Consider the following 23,008-nt stretch of genomic DNA (forward strand, 5'->3'; position numbering starts at 1 on the left):
AACCTTAATTTATTTTCGACTGAAGAAAGAAAGACATGGACATCTTGGATGACATGGGGGTGAGTAAATTATCAGGAAAAGTTTATTTAAAAGTGGACTAATCCTTTAACTACAAGCTAATTAAACAACAATAATTGTGTTAATTACAGTGACAATGAATGAAGAACTCACTATTTGTATATACAGTAGCCTATTAATATATTAACAAATGTAGCGACTACAGTATATTAACTATGAATTAACTATAAACTTATAGTTTGTTAATGATTTGTAAGTACTTTATTACTGTACACTTACTATAAAGTGTTATCATTAATTCTACTAATTTATGGAATTGTGTTGCACTGTGAGGTTTTTAAACCAAGCTCTACAAACCAGGGAACTCTAGGCACTTCATGGAGATGGTTTTGATGTATGTTGTGGCCTCCATGTCATATTTTCGAACTTTGGTATCAATTCCAAGCTGAGCTACATGGAGAACCAAAAAGGGACACTCGTTCCCATTTTTGGGCTTTTTCAACTTCAGCATAACCTACAAGAATGGGAAGATACAGGATTCTCAGTCCATACCTAGTCAACAAATCTGAAATTATGACTGTATGACAACTGAAAATAAGAACTTAAGTGAGCTTAATTACCTCCTTGATTTCAAAATTGAGCAGCACATTGACAATATTCTCAGTAAAAGCACCATTGGTCAATGCAGGTTGACTCCCTGTTCCCAAAGGAAGTGTCTCTATCACTCCTTCATCTATAACAGCTTCATCTATGAAGGAAAATAGGGTAAAATGAAGCCCTCAAAGACAAACTTTACTGACTGAAGTTTAGTGACAGATTAAACCTTTAGCAGAAGTTTTTGTTTCCTCCACTGCAGCAGTCCTGCTTCCTTCACCAATGTTCTCTGCTAGGATTCTCATGAGGACCCCAAAATCCTCCTGGCCAAGAGCCATCTACAGATGCCCGAAAAATGCTAATCTTTAGTCTTTGGTTCTCAATCATCTTTTGGTGCCATTTAAGAGTATAGATTAAACACTTTCACTTTTGAAACGTCACAAGAAACTTACATTCATTGACATAAGTACTCCTTTGACCTCCACTCCAGGAATTTTGTTGTACCAGGTGGCAGCCAAATTACGCTTGACTAAAAGCTCGAGATTTATGGGCTCAAGAATTTCAATATCTAGATGAGCAGCATCATGCTTCAGAACAGTCCTAGAGAAAGAAGATCAAATATATAAGACTGAGAAAGTTAGGAGCCATCTCTAAATCATCGGAATCAAACATCAAACAGGCCCAGAAGATCAGTGTTGTTATTGTTAACAAACTAAAACTATTAACATTTTTTATTTAATTGAAATAAAAGCTGATATACAGTATAAATATGAATAAAAAAGTAGTAGTAATACTATAGAAAATAATAATAGTTTGTTAAGAATACTAAAATAAAACAGAAAATAATGACCTAAATATGATGCACTATTCTTTGCTTGTAACTTGACTGTAAAATCGGCTTTAAATCACATAAACAAAATTTGAAGATCTCCAGCTTTCTTTGTTACCTAGATAATTTGAGCTGTGTGAGTTTTACATCCATGGTCTCCAAAACTGCAGGCAATGGGAAGCCCTCAGCTGCCAGCAGTGAGAAGCTGTTTCCCACAGTAATGAGACCAAGGTCAACCACAAATGCATTATAGGATGTGGAGGACTGAGGGATTATGATAAGGGGGGCCTTCAGTCTGATGTCCATGGCAAGTCTGAAGCTCTTCTGAGCAAAATCCCTCACACTGGAAGCGGCTTTCTCCGCGGCCTGAGCCGTGGCGGCACTGAGAGCCTCTTTCGCTGTCTGGAAGTTATCCACAAACATCTATGGAAGACAACCAACAGTTAGTTACAGCTTAGTGTGACTTGACATGGCAGTTCAGTAGAAGTGAGAGAAGGTTTTAATGTAACAGCTTGAGTTCCAAAGTAAGGAAAATTCATGCAGGAATGTTCTTGTATTTTAAAACGCCTGACAGCCAAATTTACAACAAAAAGTTGCAAATTCAACAGGGGTGGAAAAAGCAGTGCTGGTGTGAAACAGTATTTTTTTGTGAGATAAAGTAGTAAAGTTGATGATTATATTGTCTGGGTATGATAGGTGAGCTGTTTCTATTATTAAGCATGTAGAGAATGAAAGTTAGAACCAGTAAAATCAAGGCATCCATATCGTGCGAAATTCCATCTCAAATTTCAGTGATTTTTACTTCAGTATGTAGCATGAGATACAAGCACACATGCAAATCCACATATTCACGATCAATTACTGCATCTAAAGAACACTATAGGGTGAATCTGCATAATTTAATGTCCACTTCTTTAACAATATCTCACAGTTAGAAAAAGAATACCTTACAATTAAATCTAAGAAGTAAATGCTAATATACTCAATTACAAAAAAACACAAATCAGCATTAAAGCTGCAGTATGTAATTTCTGTAACATTAGTGGGAGCAAACGGAATTATAATCGGTTACTGACTCGATACTGACTGAAGATGTGGCATTTCTGACCCGTTTCCAAAAAAAATGGAAAATGGCGGGATACATAGTTTGAAAAAAAACGTTTGGAAGGGATCCACTTGTTAGGGGGTACACAATTCTGTTTGATGCCACTAGTGGTGCAGAAAGCACAGAAGACAAACCTTTCTTCTGGTTCTTGTTTTGAAAGTTGAAGCATAACTAAAAATTCATGCCCATTTTAAAAGACTTTATTATCTATCAGTGGTATATATACTACATGTAATGTAAGCAATGTTATAATATTAACAATATTAGTAATTGGAAACTTTAAGACTGCTTCTGTTTAGTTTAAATATAATTACATTTTCATGACTATGCAGCAAAGCTATATATTTCTAAATAGTGTTTTCCAGCTTTCAGAATATATATTATTCTATAGTATTATTCTTTATTTTTTTTTTACCAGTAACTTTAATATTAACCTGCCACTAGAGCAGTTGTTCTTAACCGTTTTGACTTAAAGGCCCCCAATATATTTCCAGTATTTCTGCTGCAGTTATGACAAAGCTGCTTTTTTCCAAACTTTTTTAATTAAAAGAATCTGGGAGTTTTTATATATTAAATTAATAAACCACAATTCCTTTTCTGATCCCAGAAATGCATGTTTCAGCAGCATCTTGATTTTTTGTTTTTTAGCATTTTAATTTAATTAGTTTAGATTATTGTAAAATATTTTGTTTTATATAAAGATACAAAAATATTATATATTTTATTGATTATTTTTTATTTTATTTTCTTTTATGAATTGTATTCACTTTTAAGTCATCCAGACACTCCCTTGAAAGTTTGCACTGCACTAGAAACAAAACAAAGGCAGTCATAAACATTGCTGTAAATGTGGTTAACCTGGATTAACATTTCCATCTTACAATCAAATTAAAGGTTTAATGATGTGCACAACAAATCCAGTGGAGTTTAGTGGGATGTAAACGTATTTCAGTGTGTGCAGAGGTGCATTTGAAGTTAAGCTGCAAAGCAAAAGACTTTAATGCAGCATGCCCAAGTCTGTACCTCATCAGCAGAGTACTGATAGCTAAAAGAGTCCTGAAAAGAGGAAGACAAAGTTAACGAAAACAATGAGAGGAGAAAAGGTGGCGGAGCAACAAAAAAATAACAATAAAAATAAAAATAAAAAAGGGGGAGAGACATACATGTCCAGACAAAATACAAACAATACAGACACTGAGAAAGAAATATTGATTTTCAAAGTTCTTTTCCCTAGTTGTTTCAGCTATAAGGGACTTACCAATCAGTACTAACTTTAGATGACAGAGCAATACAGACGACAGCATATGAGCACATATATGAAAGGTAAGTGCATTTACAATATTCTCACCAATAAAGACATAAGGAACTTGTGCAAGTAGACGATCTGGATACAGCCAAGTCTCAAGATAACTTTTCCATCCACTTTGGAAGTGTCGGTGTAGCCTTCGCCTTCAGTGGCTCCAGGAAACAAGGTCATCTTGAAGCTGAACACCTCTTCTCCAACAATTGACACCGCCTGGTGATATTCACACAAATATGATTGGAGCATAAAAACTCGGCATCTGCAAAACTGCCAAAAACAAATATGACCGATCTTTTACCTTCTTATGGACGGTCTTAGGGTCGACATCAAGAACCACAATGTCACGCAGACGGGCAAAAACGTCTGTTTCTTTGGCCTGGACCACCACAGATGCATCAATGCCTGACATAAATCAAGGTTTGGTTAACTTGCAGAAAATGGAAAAGGAATTAAATGTGTATAATATCTTATGGAAAACAAATTAAATAAATATAATATAATGCAATGTGTTAATTTTAAGATATGCTGACTTTGATGTACAGACACTTTTGATTTTTCTACCTTGGACCCGGATGTCAGCAATGTTACTTCTGTCGTCGCAGACAGCCACTCTGAAGGAGCCGAGCACAGCGGACAACATAAAGTTCACAACACCAGAATCCTTCGAACACTTGGACACTAAGAAAACAGACACTCCAGTTAAAACACTCAAACAACACAGTGTGTGACAATCAGTACTGTCTGCAACATGCTTTAACACAAGCAAAACAGATAACTGTTTCAGGCCCCTGTTAGTACATATCATGTCAAGACCAGTGCAAAGGTCAAGGAAAAAAAGCATTAGTTACCCATGAAAAAACCTATAAAGCGGAGACAAAGACAACATGGATGCATGAGCATTATTCAGGGTCTACCTATTAATTTGACAAGCAAAATGCATTTGTTTTCACACGTTTAGTTTCAATATGTGTGCGTGCCTGCTCCCACCTGTCTTCCCTGCTGCCACTCTATCGTCTCGTCTCTTGGTTTCTCTGTCTTTAGAGGCTGTGAGGTCTTGTGGTATTGCCGAATTCATGTAGTTGATGGTAGACAGCAAAGCTTTAGTGTGCAGCATGAAGTCTAATGAGGAAAACTCCACCTATGAAATTAAATAAATCAATAGCTTAATGCAACTTTTCAATAAAAAAGGTTTTTCAAAAGAAAAATAGGTAACACTTTAGTATGGGGAACAATTTTCACTTTGCTTATTAGCTTGTATACTGGCTGCTTATTAGTACTTACAAAGCACATATTAATGCCTTATTCTGCATGACCTTATATTCTACATCCTTAAATCCTACCCCATTCCTAAACTTAAAAGCGACAACAACTACCTTCCTAACCATTAATAAGCAGTAAATTAAGAGTTTACTAAGGCAAAAGTTAATAGTTGAATATGTGTTCCCCATACCAAAGTGCTTAAAAATAATTGAAGTATTTGTTTCTGAATATAAGAACAAAAAAAACTAAAGGCCTGTTCACACCAAAGACTATAACTATAAAAATATAGTTTTAAACACACACAGATATAATAATTACGACACAGAGAAATGATATCGTTGGAATCACTTTAATGATTTTTTTTCCAGCTGATGAACGATAAAAACATTGACAGCCAATCAGAATCCAACCTGCTTTAAAGAGCTTGAGCATTTAAAGCGGCAGATGACAAAACTGCAGCATGCGCTTAAAAATAAACAGAACGATAACATTCATTGGTGTGGACGTTAATATAGTTAACTTTATAGTTATCGTTCTTGGTATGAATGGGCCTTAATGATGTGATTCTAACTATGTAATAAAAATGATCTGTATATGACTGTTTTTGACGTGTACACATATACATACATATATGTATATACATATATATACACTGCCCAGACAAAAAAAAGTCGCTGTTTGGATTTTAATAGGCAAATACTTGGATGGATCATTATTACAGTGATTATTATTTTTCTAGCATGTTATATGTTTTGGCAAAGGTTCTTTTAACCCTAAAACAAAGTGTGTAGCTTTTCATTTCTAAATCAACCATGTATTAAGATGTATCATGGCCATATTCCAGAATGACAATGTCAAGATTCATCAGGCTCAAATTGTGAAAGAATTGTTGGGAGGGAGCATGAAGAATCATTTTCACACATGAAATGCCACAGACCTTAACCTCAGTGTAAGATCTTGATCAAAAAATGATGTACCTCTCGATGGAAATAAATGTTGTGATGTTGTTTCCATAAAGAGGTGCATCAATTTTTGTTCAAGAGATCTTGTATTGACAATGCAAGAGGTGAGCACTCTGTAAAGTCTCCTCCAGCACATCCCAAAGACTTTTTAATGAAATTAAGGTCTGGACTCAGAGGTGCCAATTTAACTGTGAAAATGATTCTTCATGCTCACTCCCAAACATTCTTTCACAATTTTAGCCCTGGTGAATCTTGACATTGTCATCCTGGAATATGGCCATGATGTGTCTTCCTATGTGGTTGTTTAAGAAATGAAAAGCTACACACTCCATCTTTAAGGGTTAAAAGAACTGCTGCCAAACATATAACATGCTAGAAACATAATAATCACACTAATAATAATTCATTCATAGACTCTTAAGTATTTGCCTATTAAAATCCAAACATCGACTTTTTTTTGGCTGGGCAGTGTATTATATACAGTATATGTATAAAAGATATATATTTTATATTTGCATATGTACTCATATGTAATATTGGCATTCAATTATTTGGAACTGTAAAACTTAAAACATACCTTTAGTGTCTGTTCTGTATGATTAAATAAGGTGTGAAAGCTGGGTCCATTCACATCAGCCTAAAGGACACAAAAAGGCCACATGGACCAGCACAAATTAAACCACTTAGCTAAAACAACCCATTTAAGAGAGTCTTTTATAGAGTGTTTGACGAGCGAGATGCTCATGCTTACTTTGATGTACTCGACTTTCAATAGATCAGAGTTATGCTTGTCTGAAGAGGTAATTAGATGAAGTGGCTGATTTTGCACATCTGAAACACATACACACAAGAATGAGAAAGACGGCATCCCTGAAACAACATGAAGTACTTCAAACAACAAAACATTGATCACACTTTATGTGCGTGCGTGTACCTTTCGTCTCGCAATAATCCAGGCTGATCTTGCGCAGGTAAGATGTGACAGTGAGATCGAAGGTTCGTATCTTGCCCTCTGCACCCAGTTGAGATACGCTGAGGGCCAATACAACATCTTCCTGAGCGGCCTGTCTCGTAAGCTCCAACAACACCTACATATACACATATATGGACACATATACATAACTTCACACTAAAACAGACAATAGTCAACACAAACATAAACAGGAATCATACACAAAATAATTGTAATCAACTGGTGGAATGCTGAATGATTTTATTATAAAAGCTTTTATGAAATGCGGGGCTCGTGCTAATCGATGACTTGGTATGCCTTTTTAAAAGGATGATGTGAACAAAGCAATGAAGAAGAACATACCTCTTTGACTTCAAACTGAAACTGCACTTCGGTCAGCTCCTCTAAGGTTGTTTTGAGAGAGTCTTCATCCACAGACTTCTCACTGATGTCTGAGTCTGAACACGCATGCACGATTAGACACACAGACAGATACATATGCACAAATAAACAGTGAGAAAATCAGCATATTTATATGAACAGAGTCAATTAAAAACAAAAGACTGGTGTGGCATTCATTTAAGAATTTTTTTTTTTTCTAAATGAAAGAAGTGATTTGTTCTGTGTGAAAGTGCATGCGAGTATCTGGATGAATTCTGACCTGACTCAACAGTATAGGACAGAACTGTGGGGTCTAAACCCAAGACCTTTGGCCTGGCTTCAGACAGCGGCATCCCCAACACCTTCTGAAGAATATCATCATTATTACACAAACAACAAAAAAGATATTTTCTCAATCTGTTTGCTTCCTGTACATTTACAGAAAGCACATACTCTCAACCAACACTAAATGTTTTCTGTGGCAACATTGGGGGAAAAACTGCATAATTGATTTAAACATAGTAAAATATGTCAACAAATTTTCACTACTGTTCAAAAGTTTGGAAGTTGGTAAGATTTTTTTATGTCTTTGAATAAAGTCTATTATGTTACCCAAGCAAGGCTGTATTTATTTAATAAAAAATACAGTAAAACAGTAATATTGTGAAATATTATTACAATTTAAAATAACTTATTTATTTTAATATATTTAAAAATGTATTCTTGTGATGAATTTTCAGCATCATTACTCAAGTCTTCAGTGTCACATGATCATTCTAATGTGCTGATTTGCTACTCAAGAAACATATATTATTATCCATGATGAAAAAAATGTATCTTTGCTTAATATTTTTGTGGAAACTATGATTTTTGTCCCACTATTCTTTCTTATTTCGTTTTCTCTGATCGGATATCTATCTGATTTGTTAAAACGGTTACATTTACACTTGGCCACATAAATGCGTCCCTGCAAAACGAATATAACCCCAGTCTTCAATTCCAGAGCTATATGCAAATTTAACCGAGTTTACGTCAACAAAAGCAACAGATATGAGCTGCATTTTAAATATCATCAGCTAATTTCAAGATCAAAGACAGCAATAGGAGAGAGAGAGCGGCATAAGCACTGGTAAGATCATTTAGTCTCATTACTTTTAATGAAGATGATTGCGTTTTGAGCATCTGAGACTTACTTTCACTCTCATTTGCGTCAGTTTGCACGTCGGCTTGCTGAAGAGATACTCAGCTACTCATCTGCAGTGATGAGTGTTGCAGTCGCACTATCATATCTGGCTAAACTGTCATATAGCCTATAACAAGCTCTCACACATTTATTTTTTTTAAAGGTGCCCTAGATTATGTTTTTAAAAGATGTAATATAAGTCTAAGGTGTCCCCTGAATGTGTCTGTGAAGTTTCAGCTCAAAATACCCCATAGATTTTTTTTTTTATTAATTTTTTTAACTGCCTATTTTGGGGCATCATGATAAACGCGCCGATTTTATGCTGCGGCCCCTTTAAATCCCGTGCTCTCTGCCCATAGAGCTCGCGCTTGCCTTAAACAGTGCCTAAACAAAGTTTACACAGCTAATATAACCCTCAAAATGGATCTTTACAAAATGTTCGTCATGCATGCGTCGGATTATGTGAGTATTGTATACTGTTATATTGTTTACTTCTGATTTTGAATGAGTTTGATAGCGCTCCGTGGCTAATAATGGGTAATGCTACACTGTTGGAGAGATTTATAAAGAATGAAGTTGTGTTTATGCATTATACAGACTGCAAGTGTTTAAAAAAATGAAAATAGCGACGGCTCTCTTGTCTCTGTGAATACAGTAATAACCGATGGTAACTTTAACCACATTTAACAGTACATTAGCAACATGCTAATGAAACATTTAGAAAGACAGTTTACAAATATCACTAAAAATATCATGTTATCATGGATCATGTCAGTTATTATTGCTCCATCTGCCATTTTTCGCTATTGTTCTTGCTTGCTTACCTAGTCTGATGATTTGGTTGTGCACATCCAGACGTTAATACTGGCTGCCCTTGTCTAATGCCTTGAACATGAGCTGGCATATGCAAATATTGGGGGCGTACACAGGGCTTGACATTAACACCCGCCAACCCGCCAAATGCGGGTAGATTTCAGCTGTGGCGGGTAAGACAGCCACTCCCACTAGCCACTTTGGCGGGTTGAATATAATTTCAGTTTACAGCCAAATGATCGTCGAAGATCGTCGTAGCACAAAATTACAATCCAATCACACAATTCGTTATTTACGTGCAGTTAGTGAAGGAGGGATAGGCGGAATTGCGCTGAATGACACACAACAGAAGCGCTCTGTCGCGTGCGCTCTCTCTCTGTCGCGCGCGCGATCAGTTCTCCTCGCGCCTGAATCAAATACACGTGCACACAGATGTCTAAATGTCCATCGTGTGGAGTATCTCACGTGAATACAGTCGGTTATGGCTTAAGTGGACGTAAACAGGTGGGTAATAACTGAATATGCGTCAGTTACGTCCATGCATTCAGCAGCCCAATTAAATAGGCCTACCTTTCTGTCATTAATGTTAATCAAACAACAAAATATGTTAAATAAATGTAGGCTAGGCTATATGTTAAACAAACCTACTGTATCTGAAAAAAGATTATTTTTAATTTACTATTGTTTTCGTAATTTGCTTCTTTGTTCTTTTATATAGCCTAACACAAATAACTTATCAAATTTCTCATATTAGCCCATGCTCATATTGTCCACCTCTTGCCCACATGTAGGCTACATACCAGCTGATATACAATGTAGTCTTGATTTGGGTGGTCAGTCTGCATTTAAAAGTTTGAAAGGGTTTTAAATCTTCTAAATCAAGTAAAATGACTCAAAATAAAGTAATTTAAGCATAACAAAGTCAACTTTAATCATATAAAATGTAATTTACCAACATTAAAATTGTGGCCAGTGAAAATGCTGAGTGGCTAGTAACTTTGGAAAACCACTAGCCACAGTGGCTGGTGAACAAAAAAGTTAATGTCAAGCCCTGGGCGTACATATTAATGATCCTGACTGTTATGTAACAGTCGGTGTTATGTTGAGATTCGCCTGTTCTTCGGAGGTCTTTTAAACAAATGAGATTTATATAAGAAGGAGGAAACAATGGAGTTTGAGACTCACTGTATGTCATTTCCATGTACTGAACTCTTGTTATTTAACTATGCCAAGATAAATTCAATTTTTCATTCGAGGGCACCTTTAACATTTTGGGAGGAGTAAAATTTACATATGTGGTTTCAACAACCAGATACATTTACACTTGTCCAGTTTTGTCTGGAATGCATCTCAGACCACCTCCTGAAGTGGTTTGAGTGATCGAATTTAAATCCGTCTCGAAAGTATCTCGGTAGGCATTTATACCTGGTCATTTCACGAACGGCTAGATATCCGATCAGAGAAAACGTATGAAGTGACAACGTGTAAAAAGGCCCATTGGAAATAGAAATCTTGGTCACACTTTAGATTAAGGTCCAATATCACTATTAGCTAACTATTAACTATGACTTTTGCCTCAATAAACTCCTAATTACTGTTTATTAATAGTTAGTAAGGCAGTTGTTAAGTTTAGGTATTGGGTAGGATTAAGGGATGTAGAATATGGTCATGCAGAATAAGGCATTAATATGTGCTTTATAAGTACTAATAAACAGCCAAAATCCTAGTAATATGCATTCAAATAAGCAATTAGTTAATAAGTGAGAATTGGACCCTAAACCATACCACAATCTTTTGTAACATTAAAAATATCTTTCATTTATCAATTTAATGCATCCTTGCTAAATAAAAGTATTAATTTCTTTAAAGAATTTTAATGACCCAAACTTTTGAATGGTTGTGTAAATGTTATATTTATTATTTAAATTTATTTTATATTTATCAAGATGATGATATCTAGAACATCTTTGTTCTACATCATCTCTAGAACATCCTTCAACAATTATTTTGCAAAGTAAACTAGTAAGGGCTTTTTCTTTCTTGTTGAGGCAGCAAGTCCACTAATAAGATACAGCACATGGTTCATTGGGTTGAGAGACAGTGATGCTGATTGTGGATAATGTCTTTCCTGAGTTGTGTAATCTGTGGAGACTAAAGCTGCACTGTCACGCTCACAGAGCAAATTCAGGAACTAAATATAAAAGCAAGCAACTCTTTGTTTTAGATTCAGACTTATCACATGACTCTGAAAGCAATAAGTACACTGCGATTAGATTTGGAGGCTTGAAATATTCATAGCTTACAGAAAAACAACAGCAATGACAATAGTATCAAATACCCGTGGCATCCTACCAAGAAACTACCATTCATGAGTCATGACTTATTAAGTGTCAGATGGAGCAACACATCAGCCAATACAGAGAGACTGTACTGCTGTAGACTGTCTCTTTTCATTTGAAGTGTTTTCTAACCTTTTCTGTGGGGGTGTTAGGAGGGGTTGAGCTAGTCTGAGGGAGAGGAATACTGTCCACCAGTTCCAGAACACCCTGGATCTTCTGGTCAGAGATCTTCACATGAAGTAACGGCAGCTCCCCTGATACTTTGAACCTGGAAAGGAAACAGCTATTGGTGCATGTGTGAGGATTAAGAGAGACATGCGACAGAGAGCAAACGCTAACCTGGGCATACGGGAATCTTTGTCCACCATACATTTAGCAAGTTGAAGTGTGAAGTCCATTGGCTGCAGGATGTGCTGATGGGAGAAGCCTTCAAGACGAGCATTTTTCCATTTCTCTCCTTCAAAAAGAGCAGACGTTAAAAAGGGGTGAATGAAATAGCTTGTTCAGGCAGTTCAGTCCAGTCCAGTTTACCTGATTTGCTGTAGAGTATCTGGACACTGCGAAGCTCCAATGAATATCTTTCATATGCTCTATCCATGATTTCCTCTAGTGATGAGAAACTTGCAGATATCTGCTGATGGCTGCCCTGATCTACGCTGTTCAACTACACACACACACACAAATATACAGACATTATTAACAGAAGAGAGTTCTCTCTTAAATATGTTTTTACTTCCCTCCCTCACCTGCAGGTATCCAAAATCAACAATCATGAGGTCTGATTTGCCATCATAGAATCCAGACTTGGGCAGCAGCAAGTAGGAGGGTTTTAGATCGATCCTCAAGTCCAGCACCTTACGTGTCTCAATGATATGAGACAAACCTGGATTCAGATAAAGAGAAAGTATTACTGATGGCTCCTGACATACCCTTTCCGGTATGACCATTTCTCTGTGGGGATGATGGGAAATGATGAGAGCATTACCGCTGGCTGTCTTCTCTTTGATCTCCTCAAGTTTGCTGAGTGTTGCTGAGGTGATGACCTCCAGGTCAACTCCTTTCCCCGTCTTAAAGAATTCTGTGATGCTGATGACAGTCAGCTACAATATAGGCAAATAAATAGTACACTAAAAATGTAAGACTTATCACTTTCTAATTATATTTAATCTAATTAACTAAATAAATTATTATTATTTTATTATATTACTTTAAGTACAAAATATACACATATTTATATGAATAAATACATTATATTTTGTCAAATTATCTGCATTTCAAAATTTTTTTCATTGTAATTATATTGTTTTATTTTATTCAATTTTTTTTTACTATATTAAGTATAAAAATACTTTTTTATACTTATAACAAAAAAAAAATGTATAACAAAATAATTACATATTTATCCACCTTATTCCTGACAAGCATAGTGCATTTTTAATTATGAAATTAAAAACAAAACAAAACAAAAAATAATGACTTTATTCAACAAATTCGTCCCTCCCGTCATTTTGCTAACGCTATTTTCGATGCAGCGCTTCCGTGTTTACGTCCGAACGGCAGCTCAGTATTGGTCGACGCCTCTTCACGTAAGCAGAACGAGGCATGCATGTGATGCTGACGCAGGAGCCGGCCAATAATGAGCCGGCATTCGGACGTAAACACGGAAATGCAGCACTACGCCAACTGCGTAACAGACTGACAGAGAAGAGGAAAAATTGTTCAATTAAAGTCATTATTTTTGCTTTGTTTTTGCGCACAAAAAGTATTCTTGTCACTTCATAACATTAAGGTTGAACCACTGTAGTCATGTGGATTATTTTATCGATGTTTTTACTACTTTTCTGGACAATGAATGTGATCATTTTGTTGCTTTCAATGAGGGATAAAAAAACCTCTCGGATTTCATCAAAACATCTTAATTTGTGTTCCGAAGATAAATGAAGGTCTTACAGGTGTGGAACGACATGAGGGTGAGTAATTAATGACAGAAATTTAATGTTTGGGTGAACTAACCCTTTAAGGCAACATATGTTACATAATACAGATGTATGTTATACTACAGTGATATTTAACCCATCCGTTATTGCTGTGGAAAGAATCGTGCTTTTGGTGTTGTTCATGGTCTGTTGAAAGTATCTTGTTGATGTGTTTATACTTTTAAATGTCCTTTTAATGTTCGATGGTTAAAGGATGAGTAGAATAATGTCAGCTTAACAGAAGTTACACCTATAATTGGAAAGCGTCATGGAATAAGGGAATGAGGCATAGGAATAGGTGGATATAGTCGAATTCATTGTACTAATGATATTATTTTACTATATTAAATTAAGTTAAAAAAATTATAACAAAACACATACATATTTAATACATATATAAAACCACACACATAGCATAAAATGCAACTCAATTGGACTGACCAAATGTTGACATGTCTACTTTGTAACCAATGATATTTGTGCAACTAAATTAAATAAAAGAAAAATCCATTGACTGTCTGTAATCAAAGGACGACTACAGTGTGCGTGCACTTGTCCCTTACGGCATCATAGATGATCTCTACAGGCTGTGAATGGACTCTGAGGAGCTGGTCAGCGGTGCTGTTCTCTGGATTAAGCTCAAAGAGCACGCTGAGCAGAGAGGAGTCAGAGCCCCCGACTGATGCTATGAGAGACGGCACTTCGCCCTGCTGCTGCAGACCAGTCACGTACCAGTGCTCCAGTTTAGCCTCCACTCTACACAGCATACACATGTCACACAATTGCACACTGAACCATATCAAGACCAAACTAAGTGTGCTCCTAAAGACAGTTTACTTTATATAATCCCTATATATATTTGTTGGCCAATGCTAAGGGTTTCCCCTTACATACCTGATGGCCTGTGCTCCTGGTCTCTGTGAGATGGACGTACTGAGGTCAATCATTTGCACTTTGAGGATCTCTGGAACACCAGGCTCCTCTCTGAATGTTACTGAGGTGCTCAAAAGTTTGAAGTTGACGATCACAGCTACATACTGCACATATGCACATAAATGTACATAAACATTTTTGAGAATATGTCCAGGCTAAGGAGGACATGCTTAAAATAAGGTATTGGGAATGTCTTTATTCAATGTGCAACAGGTGCGGTCATATTAGCGAAATTTTGCTGCCAAAAAAACTCATCCATCGCCAATAGTGTAGCTATGTGCAAAGCACACTCACACAAAAATCACCGTCAAACAGTATCTGTTGGTCAATGCGCTGAATACATGTGACCAATTGAACCCACTGCAAAATGTGTGTATGGAAATCTTTCACCCTCATTCGAAAATACTGATCACATGAATTTCAATTAAAATGGTTGGATTTCGCAAAGAAAAAAAAATGTTAAATGTGACTGGAAAATATACAATTACAACACTGTGAGGGTGCACTCACATGCTTTGGTAAGGCAAGGTTATGTGAGCTTCCGCTGTAGCCGATGGCTGTGTAGAGTTTCGTTTTCTCTTCAGGAGTCATGATGGAATCAATACCTGATAACAAATACATGCACATAAACACCGACGTACATCAAAAAAAGCATTTAATCAAAGGCACATTTAGCAAATATATCAGAGAAAAAACACTCACTCTCAGGCTCTTTATCTTCCTCTTCCTCTTTTTTCTTCCCTTCTTTCTTGCCAAAAAAGCTGCCGAAGAAGCCTCCTCCACTCTGTTTTTGAGTGGTGGCCTTTTTAGCAACCAGCTTCTGTCCTGACCGCACCACCTGTGGAGAGAGAAAGCGAACTTACTACCAGTGTTGGGGGTAACGCATTACAAGTAACTTGAGTTACGTAATCAGATTACTTTTTCAAGTAACTAGTAAAGTAACGCATTACTTTTTCAATTTACAACAAAATATCTGAGTTACTTTTTCAAATAAGTAACGCAAGTTACTTTTCACATTTATCGACTGACAGATCTCCTGTCCCCATATTGAGAGAAATAAAGTGCAGAGGGTGTTGTGTGCGCTGTGTGAACATGATGATTATTGTAGTTTTAGACTAAATGTGAACATGCATTTACTCATCTCACTTGCACGAAAACATTCAGTATTCCTCAAAATGAATAAAAACAATTTTTGCAAACCTGTAATAATAAACTATATTAAATTAAACAAATATACTTTATGTATTTAATCTCAATTATTAACCAATGTCTTTGCTGCTGACCTTCAATATACCTAATTCAACCATACTAATAAGCAAAAAATACTTTAGATTAGATTTAGAAATAAGAACTAGAACTTCCTTCTGTATCATATTCTTCTTTAATCCAGAATAGCAGCACAGCTGAAAGGTTTGTTTGAGCTGTGCCCTCTACTGTACAGGTGTAAATATGCATTTCCTTCAGCCTGAGGCTTATTGATTTCACTTTTGGTGTGAAAGGGCCTTTTTGCCAAAAATAGAACTTTTTTGTTGTTATTAAAAAACAAACAAGCAAGCCCAGCCCCGGTGAGAAAAAGTAACGCAAAAGTAACGTAACACATTACTTTTCATAAAAAGTAACGAAGTAACGCATTTAGTTACTTTTTTAGGGAGTAACGCAATATTGTAATGCATTACTTTTAAAAGTAACTTTCCCCAACACTGCTTACTACACCGGATCAAAATGTCAAAATATCAGTAGCCTTCTGTTTTGGTACATGTTGTCATACCTCCATCTGAACCTGCTGTCTGGCCAATACAATGTTGAACACATCCAGAGCTTTCTCCAGCTCCTGAGGGAAACACAATAAATAAATGTATATACAGTGTGGTCCAAAAGTCTGAGACATTTAGTGGAAAGTTACATTGAAATATGTACACGAATTTCTGAATTTGTTAGTACTTGGTTTCATGTGTAGTTAATACCTGGATCTGTTTCTCTGTATCTTCTCGAACTTTTCCCTGTGTGAGTTTGACTTTGTATGCTGCTTTGTAAGCCTTAAGCGTGTGCCTGTGCTTCCTGATGTTGTTCCAGGCCCACATCTGGTTAAAGCGCCTGATATGCACTTCCAGTATGCTGTTGATGCTGTATTTCCACCTGACCAATCAGAGGAGCCATGTAAGAAACACCAAGCTTCAATCAATCAGCCATTCATCATATGAAGATCTAATGCACTTACCATTGCCTGGCATTTCTGTGGACTGGAACATCAGGCCTAAACTTTCTGTAGGGGCCGTTCTTCACCATGCAGTCTACAGACTCCAGCAGATCCACCATAGACAGGTACTAGAATCACCCCAAAACAACATTGCTGTATCTTGGCTTTGACCCAAGACAATTCACCAGTCCCAATTAATTTATACAACAGAATAATTTATATATTGATTTACAATCTGCATGTTATTAAGTAAAACATATTATTATAATATTATTACACTTTTAAATAACTGTTTTCTATTTTAATATGCAGTATTAAATCATTACTTTTATCATTACTCCAGTCTTCATTATCACATGATTCTTCGGAAATTATTTGAATATACTGATTCGGTGCATTTCATGTTATTATGTTAAAAACAGTTGTGTTGCCTAATATTTTTCAAAGTTCAAAAGAACAGCATTTATTTGAAATACAATTTATATTTGTAACAATGTAAAACTCTTTACTGTCACTTTTGCTCAATTTGATCTATTCTAGTATTAATTTCTTTTAAAAAAACATAAAATAATAAAATAATAATACCTTACTGACCCCAAACTTTTGAATGGTAATTTGAGAGTATGCTTAAGACACAAAACATTGTTATACCTGTGGCTTGGTCATCTCAATTGCAATGTTCTGAACCTCAAGGTGCAGGTTTGCTTTGGGTGATTTTAGCTCAACTTCAGCATTAGGGTTGATGCACATCCTTGCAGAGGCAAATATGGGTTTGAAAACTATACGAAGAAACAAATGAGTTCATCATGATGGGTGCCATGATTTATGATGCTAAAACTAAGTTGGTCATAAATCCTTTTAACCATCAAAGTAATTTCATTATATCTAACTGACAAATGCTCATTCATACGCACGTTAACTGGAACTGTATTCCCATTCTTACAGACATTTGTGGTTTAACTTTAGTACTTGTAAGTATGGGGCTGTAGCAGAAATGGTACATACAGGGAGTGCAGAATTATTAGGCAAGTTGATTTTCTGATCATATTTTTTTCCCAAGCACATTTTACCAATTCCAATCCACATCAATCTTAATAACTACTATTAATATTGTTTTTAATCATTTATAAGTGATATATAATTGTTCATGAAGGCTGGAAATGAAAAATGCCTTATATTCAGGTGTGCAGAATTATCAGGCAAGTTTTCTTTTACAGGCAAAATGAGCCAAAAAAGAGATTTAACTCAGACTGAAAAGTCAAAAATTATTAAATACTCATGAGAAGGACGCAATACTAATGCAATACTAGAAATTGCAAAGTTAAAGCATGACCAAGGGACAGCAAAATGCTCATTGGGTCAGCGGGGTCAGACAAAAACAGGTGGAAAAGAAAAGACACGTTAACTGCAAAATAATTAAGAATTATGTGTGAAACCATCAGGAACCCTTTAGTCTCCAGCGCCACCATTTTCCAGAACTGCAACCTACCTGGAGTCTCCAGAAGTGCAAGGTCTCAGGATCTCAGAGACTTAGGTTAGCTAAAGAATCCTAAAAAATGACCCGCACTTGATAAGAATCACAAGCTGAAGTGTTATAAAATACATGAAGACTGGGTTTTTATAGGCCTTATAAACAGACAGCTTGAGAGTGACTCCTGAAGGACCAGCACCACATCCTCTTGTACCACTGTTTGAAGAATTTATCTTCCAGAATCTGGCAGTAAGTTTTGGAAGATCATTTTTAGTCCATCTCTGCAAGACAGACATTTCAGGATAAGAGATGGACTAAAAGTGAACTCAAACACCTTACTGCCAGATTCTGGATAAATTCTTCAAACAGTGGTACAAGAGGATGTGGTGCTGGTCCATCAGGAGTCATTCTCAAGCTGTCTGTCTATAAGCCCTATTAAAACCCAGTCTTCATGTATTTTATAACACTTCAGCTTGTGATTCTTATCAAGTGCAGGTCATTTTTTAGGATTCTTTAGCTAACCTAAGTCTCTGAGATCCTAACACCTTGCACTTCTGGAGACTCCAGGTAGGTTGCAGCTCTGGAAAATGGTGGCGCTGGAGACTAAAGGGTTCCTGATGGTTTCACACTTAATTCTTCACCTTAATTCTTAATTATTTTGCAGTTAACATGTGTCTTTTCTTTTCCACCTGTTTTTGTCTGACCCCGCTGACCCAATGAGCATTTTGCTGTCCCTTGGTCATGCTTTAACTTTGCAATTTCTAGTATTGCATTAGTATTGCGTCCTTCTCATGAGTATTTAATAATTTTTGACTTTTCAGTCTGAGTTAAATCTCTTTTTTGGCTCATTTTGCCTGTAAAAGAAAACTTGCCTAATAATTCTGCACACCTGAATATAAGGCATTTTTCATTTCCAGCCTTCATGAACAATTATATATCACTTATAAATGATTAAAAACAATATTAATAGTAGTTATTAAGATTGATGTGGATTGGAATTGGTAAAATGTGCTTGGGAAAAAAATATGATCAGAAAATCAACTTGCCTAATAATTCTGCACTCTCTGTATTTTGATTACAGGAGTTTGTGTGCTATAAGGAGGTGTGTCATGTGTGCAGTTTGAGATCACATAGCCTTGTTTAAATAGCACATCAAAAAGAAACTGTGACAGGTAACACACACACCCAGAAAAATCAGCATGAAAAAAAAAAAAAATCAACAGGGATTGCAACTGCGAAACATGATATAAACTTTTTTACTATTTACTATTTACTTATAAGGCTTCCAACATCCATGTTGTTCTTTTTGGTCTTGTCATGTCTAATATTTATATCCTTTCAGCAACTGTTCAGTTGAGCACAACACCAAATCATACTGACAAAGCTATACTAAACAGCTCAAGACCAGATAATAATACATGTGGCATGAACTTTCTGTGATAATATGGTAACACTTTAACACTCTCATTTGTTAACAATAAAGTATTTATTAATCTTTGTTAATGTTAGTTCATAAAAATATATTCATTCATTGTTTGTTCATGTTATGTTAACAGATACATCTTATGAAACCTAACTTGTAAAGTGCTCCCAATAATACATACTGTATTGATAGTCTTGCAGTTCCTCATTTTTTGTGCTGATTCCTGATTTCAGCTTGTCCTGCAAACACAAAAAAACAATATCAAGTGATTTTAGATATATTTTTCAATATGTAAAAATTTTAACACATACAGCAAAGTTCAAACGTCTGAGACAACTAGCTTAAAATGCTTTTTTAAAAGTTTCCTTTATTTTCATTACATACTATTTCACACTATTTGGTATGTTTCCATTTGTGTGTGTGTGTGTGTGTGTGTGTGTGTGTGTGTGTGTGTGTGTGTGTGTATATAAAAGTCTGTGTAAAACCTGTGTTGATCATGTTATTTAAGAATGACCCATAGAGCTTCAAAGAGACCTTGTGCTTGTCACAAATTTGCTACAAATGCAAATTGATAAATAAAACTAAGAAATTTGCAGAATCTATTTCCAGGATCAAACAGAAAAAAAATCCCAGATTTTATCAAATGTGGTCTCAGTCCTTTGGTCTCCACAACATAAACAACATGGAGATATGTAGCAGGGGGGGGAAATATATACATTTTTAAGTCAAAAATTTTAAGCTAAAATCTTATTTTTGTGCAGCACATTATTTTAGTATGTACTTAGGCCTCTTACAAAGTGAGTATATCCTCTTTACCAGTAAGCCTAGCATCCCCCACACAGACTATACAGACCACACCCTCAAATACAACATTACAAACCACAGTCATGATTGCTAAACACCAATTTGCTTAGTTTTCTAGATAAAATCTACAAGGTCTTGAAGCCAGTTTCATGCCCATTTTAAGACATAATTCTACATATCACCAAACCATAAATACACCAAAATATTAGTAAATGTTTTTATTCAGTTTTTTTTTTTTTAAGACTATGTAAAATATATTTTGAGATATATAAGAAAGATCAGGGACACAGAACTGTAAATACATATAAACAGAGCTAACATTACCAAAGTTTAGATGTTCATTTAATTAAGAAGGTTTTAATAACAGCTGGAAAACACATCCAGGCCTAGACATTTAGACAAAGAGCATGTGCAGACCAGGGGCGTTTCCTCCGAGGCAGTGCCTCCTCAAAAATTAGGATGAGAAAATAATCCATGTTACAAAAATAAAACAATGCAAATATTACAAAATGTGACAATAAAAAGTGTGCAAGTCACTCGTTTTTCTAAAGGAACACTGTCCAACAGCGACACCCGCAGGTGAAGTTACAGCGGGAGTCCGCATCTCTCGTGCCTCCCTTCCCCTCAGAGAAAACCAACAGCGCGCGGTGGGTTTTGACAATGGGGGAAAGTCACGTGAGAGGAGGCAATGCCTCCATCACGCCATGATTGGATATTAGTGGTTAAACCATAGACAGTGGGTTAAACGGATCGTTGTTGATCCGTGATCCGTACCGACCAAGCCCCACGGTTCGGGACGCATGTGATTTGCGGATCAATTGCAAGTTTAACCGCAACAGAGTGAAAGGTTATCATTTGAAAGTGTTTTGTCTTGCTAGTTTACGCATTAAATAGATATAAAACCATTCCAGCGCTAAAAGAGGATTTAATTCGGTATCTCACGCAGCTCTGTTATCGGTGCGCACAGACTCACATACATACAAGGCTCGCGCGCACACACAGAGAGGCGAGTTTCAGATAGCTTGCGAACTCCAAATTGATTTCTCTTTCGAGTCCTCAATGCACTTGGATGGACACATGCATGCATTATGTCAGTCAAAATACCCCTCTCGGCAAATATTCTCGTAAACACATTCGGTTATGTCTTAATTGAACGAGGTAAGAATTCGAATTTTGTATCTATCGGATGTGAGCGTGCATGGGGTCTTACTCTTAAAGTGACAGCAACCTATAAATACCTGTCATGAAAATCAAACAACAAAGCACAGCTTTAACAAAGATTAATCTATATTAAATTTATACAGTAAACTGTCATTTTACATTAAATTATTACATTTCTGTACACGAAAATTAATACTACATTTAGACCTTATACTTTATTTATAACTTTGTGATGTATTTATCTATGCTTGTAATTGGTGTACAGTATTTGTTCTTTTTACAGTTTGTTCACTTGCCTTTAATAATGTATTAGTTAGGCTAGTAGTTTCTGCTGTCGTATCGGAGTAGTTAAAGTGGGCTAAGTAATAAATGCAAAGTTAAGTTTTTTTTTTTTTTGTGCTGATCCAAAAAATGATCCGATCCGTGACTTCATAACCGTGATGTGATCCGAACCATGAGTTTTGTGATCCGTTGATCCACTATTGTATATGATTGGTTTGTGCGATAAATCCTGCCTTTTGTTCACATAAGTACTGTAAGTAAACAGCTCACCCACTTAGATATCACGCTTTATGTTATGTCAAAATTAAACTTGAAAAGACCAGAAAACATGATGACTGCGGGGGTTTTAGTGAGCAATCAGCTTGGTGAAATTAAAGATGCATCTTCGTGTCTGTGAGTGAATAGAGTGTCTACCATAGACTGTAAAATATAGGTGTCTACCGAGCATGACTGATGATCCAAAATAAACTGACTATTAAAAAGAACAGCTGAAAATCAATACACAAATAAAACATATTGTTTAAATTGTTACTGCCTTTAGTTATTATTTTGGAATAAATGTAAAAATGTTTAACACTAACTTGATGAGACTGACTTGGTTTTAATAAATAGAACATTAATTACATTGTTAATGTAAAAATACAAAATAGAATTGTATTTGGTTTCTTTTTTTCTTTTTCGATGTAAAGTAATGTTCATTTAAGGAGGGAAATGTGACGACGTTAAAAGTAACAGACATGAATTTACATATGATTTATAAAAAATAAAAAGTTTAAAATAAATAAAACTGAGGACATTGTGTGCCTCCTCATTTCAGAACACCACTGCATGCCACTGGTGCAGACTTAGTTATGTCAGCAGACTTGGAGTTAGTTATGCTGTTTGAGGCAGTCTTTGTTGAGCTGATTGCAAAAACCACAGAGAGCAAGTTCAAATACTTCTTTTGCCTCTCTGAGAGACTAAGAAAGATTAAGAGATATAAAGAGAGAGAGATTAAAAGTGCGTGTGCGAGAGAGAGACTA

The 23,008-nt window shown here is 35.9% G+C and overlaps 1 protein-coding gene across 8 annotated transcripts in view; it reads right to left on the reverse strand.

Moving 5' to 3' along the window:
* vps13c (vacuolar protein sorting 13 homolog C) overlaps window positions 1-23,008 on the reverse strand; it is a 72,117-nt gene that overhangs the window by 36,141 nt on the left and 12,968 nt on the right. For 3 of the 8 annotated variants that reach the window (XM_048184272.1, XM_048184276.1, XM_048184277.1), the window contains 29 exons: window positions 19,921-19,978; window positions 17,497-17,624; window positions 16,867-16,973; window positions 16,613-16,784; window positions 16,417-16,479; window positions 15,351-15,486; window positions 15,159-15,253; window positions 14,610-14,752; window positions 14,279-14,471; window positions 12,725-12,839; window positions 12,486-12,622; window positions 12,271-12,403; window positions 12,079-12,196; window positions 11,872-12,007; window positions 7,685-7,769; window positions 7,387-7,481; window positions 7,006-7,159; window positions 6,823-6,902; window positions 6,649-6,708; window positions 4,837-4,987; window positions 4,411-4,527; window positions 4,148-4,251; window positions 3,895-4,062; window positions 3,570-3,602; window positions 1,560-1,864; window positions 1,065-1,212; window positions 842-950; window positions 639-766; window positions 376-532 (listed from right to left, as the gene is read on the reverse strand). In XM_048184272.1, coding sequence (XP_048040229.1) covers window positions 376-532; window positions 639-766; window positions 842-950; window positions 1,065-1,212; window positions 1,560-1,864; window positions 3,570-3,602; window positions 3,895-4,062; window positions 4,148-4,251; window positions 4,411-4,527; window positions 4,837-4,987; window positions 6,649-6,708; window positions 6,823-6,902; window positions 7,006-7,159; window positions 7,387-7,481; window positions 7,685-7,769; window positions 11,872-12,007; window positions 12,079-12,196; window positions 12,271-12,403; window positions 12,486-12,622; window positions 12,725-12,839; window positions 14,279-14,471; window positions 14,610-14,752; window positions 15,159-15,253; window positions 15,351-15,486; window positions 16,417-16,479; window positions 16,613-16,784; window positions 16,867-16,973; window positions 17,497-17,624; window positions 19,921-19,978 — 3,628 coding nt within the window. The remainder of the gene's footprint in view (window positions 1-375; window positions 533-638; window positions 767-841; window positions 951-1,064; window positions 1,213-1,559; window positions 1,865-3,569; window positions 3,603-3,894; window positions 4,063-4,147; window positions 4,252-4,410; window positions 4,528-4,836; window positions 4,988-6,648; window positions 6,709-6,822; window positions 6,903-7,005; window positions 7,160-7,386; window positions 7,482-7,684; window positions 7,770-11,871; window positions 12,008-12,078; window positions 12,197-12,270; window positions 12,404-12,485; window positions 12,623-12,724; window positions 12,840-14,278; window positions 14,472-14,609; window positions 14,753-15,158; window positions 15,254-15,350; window positions 15,487-16,416; window positions 16,480-16,612; window positions 16,785-16,866; window positions 16,974-17,496; window positions 17,625-19,920; window positions 19,979-23,008) is intronic. The other 5 variants (XM_048184279.1, XM_048184274.1, XM_048184275.1 and 2 more) reach the window with 3 other exon arrangements.

The sequence above is a fragment of the Megalobrama amblycephala genome, linkage group LG3 (genome assembly GCF_018812025.1).
Source record: "Megalobrama amblycephala isolate DHTTF-2021 linkage group LG3, ASM1881202v1, whole genome shotgun sequence".
In the NCBI taxonomy this organism is placed as follows: domain Eukaryota; kingdom Metazoa; phylum Chordata; class Actinopteri; order Cypriniformes; family Xenocyprididae; genus Megalobrama; species Megalobrama amblycephala.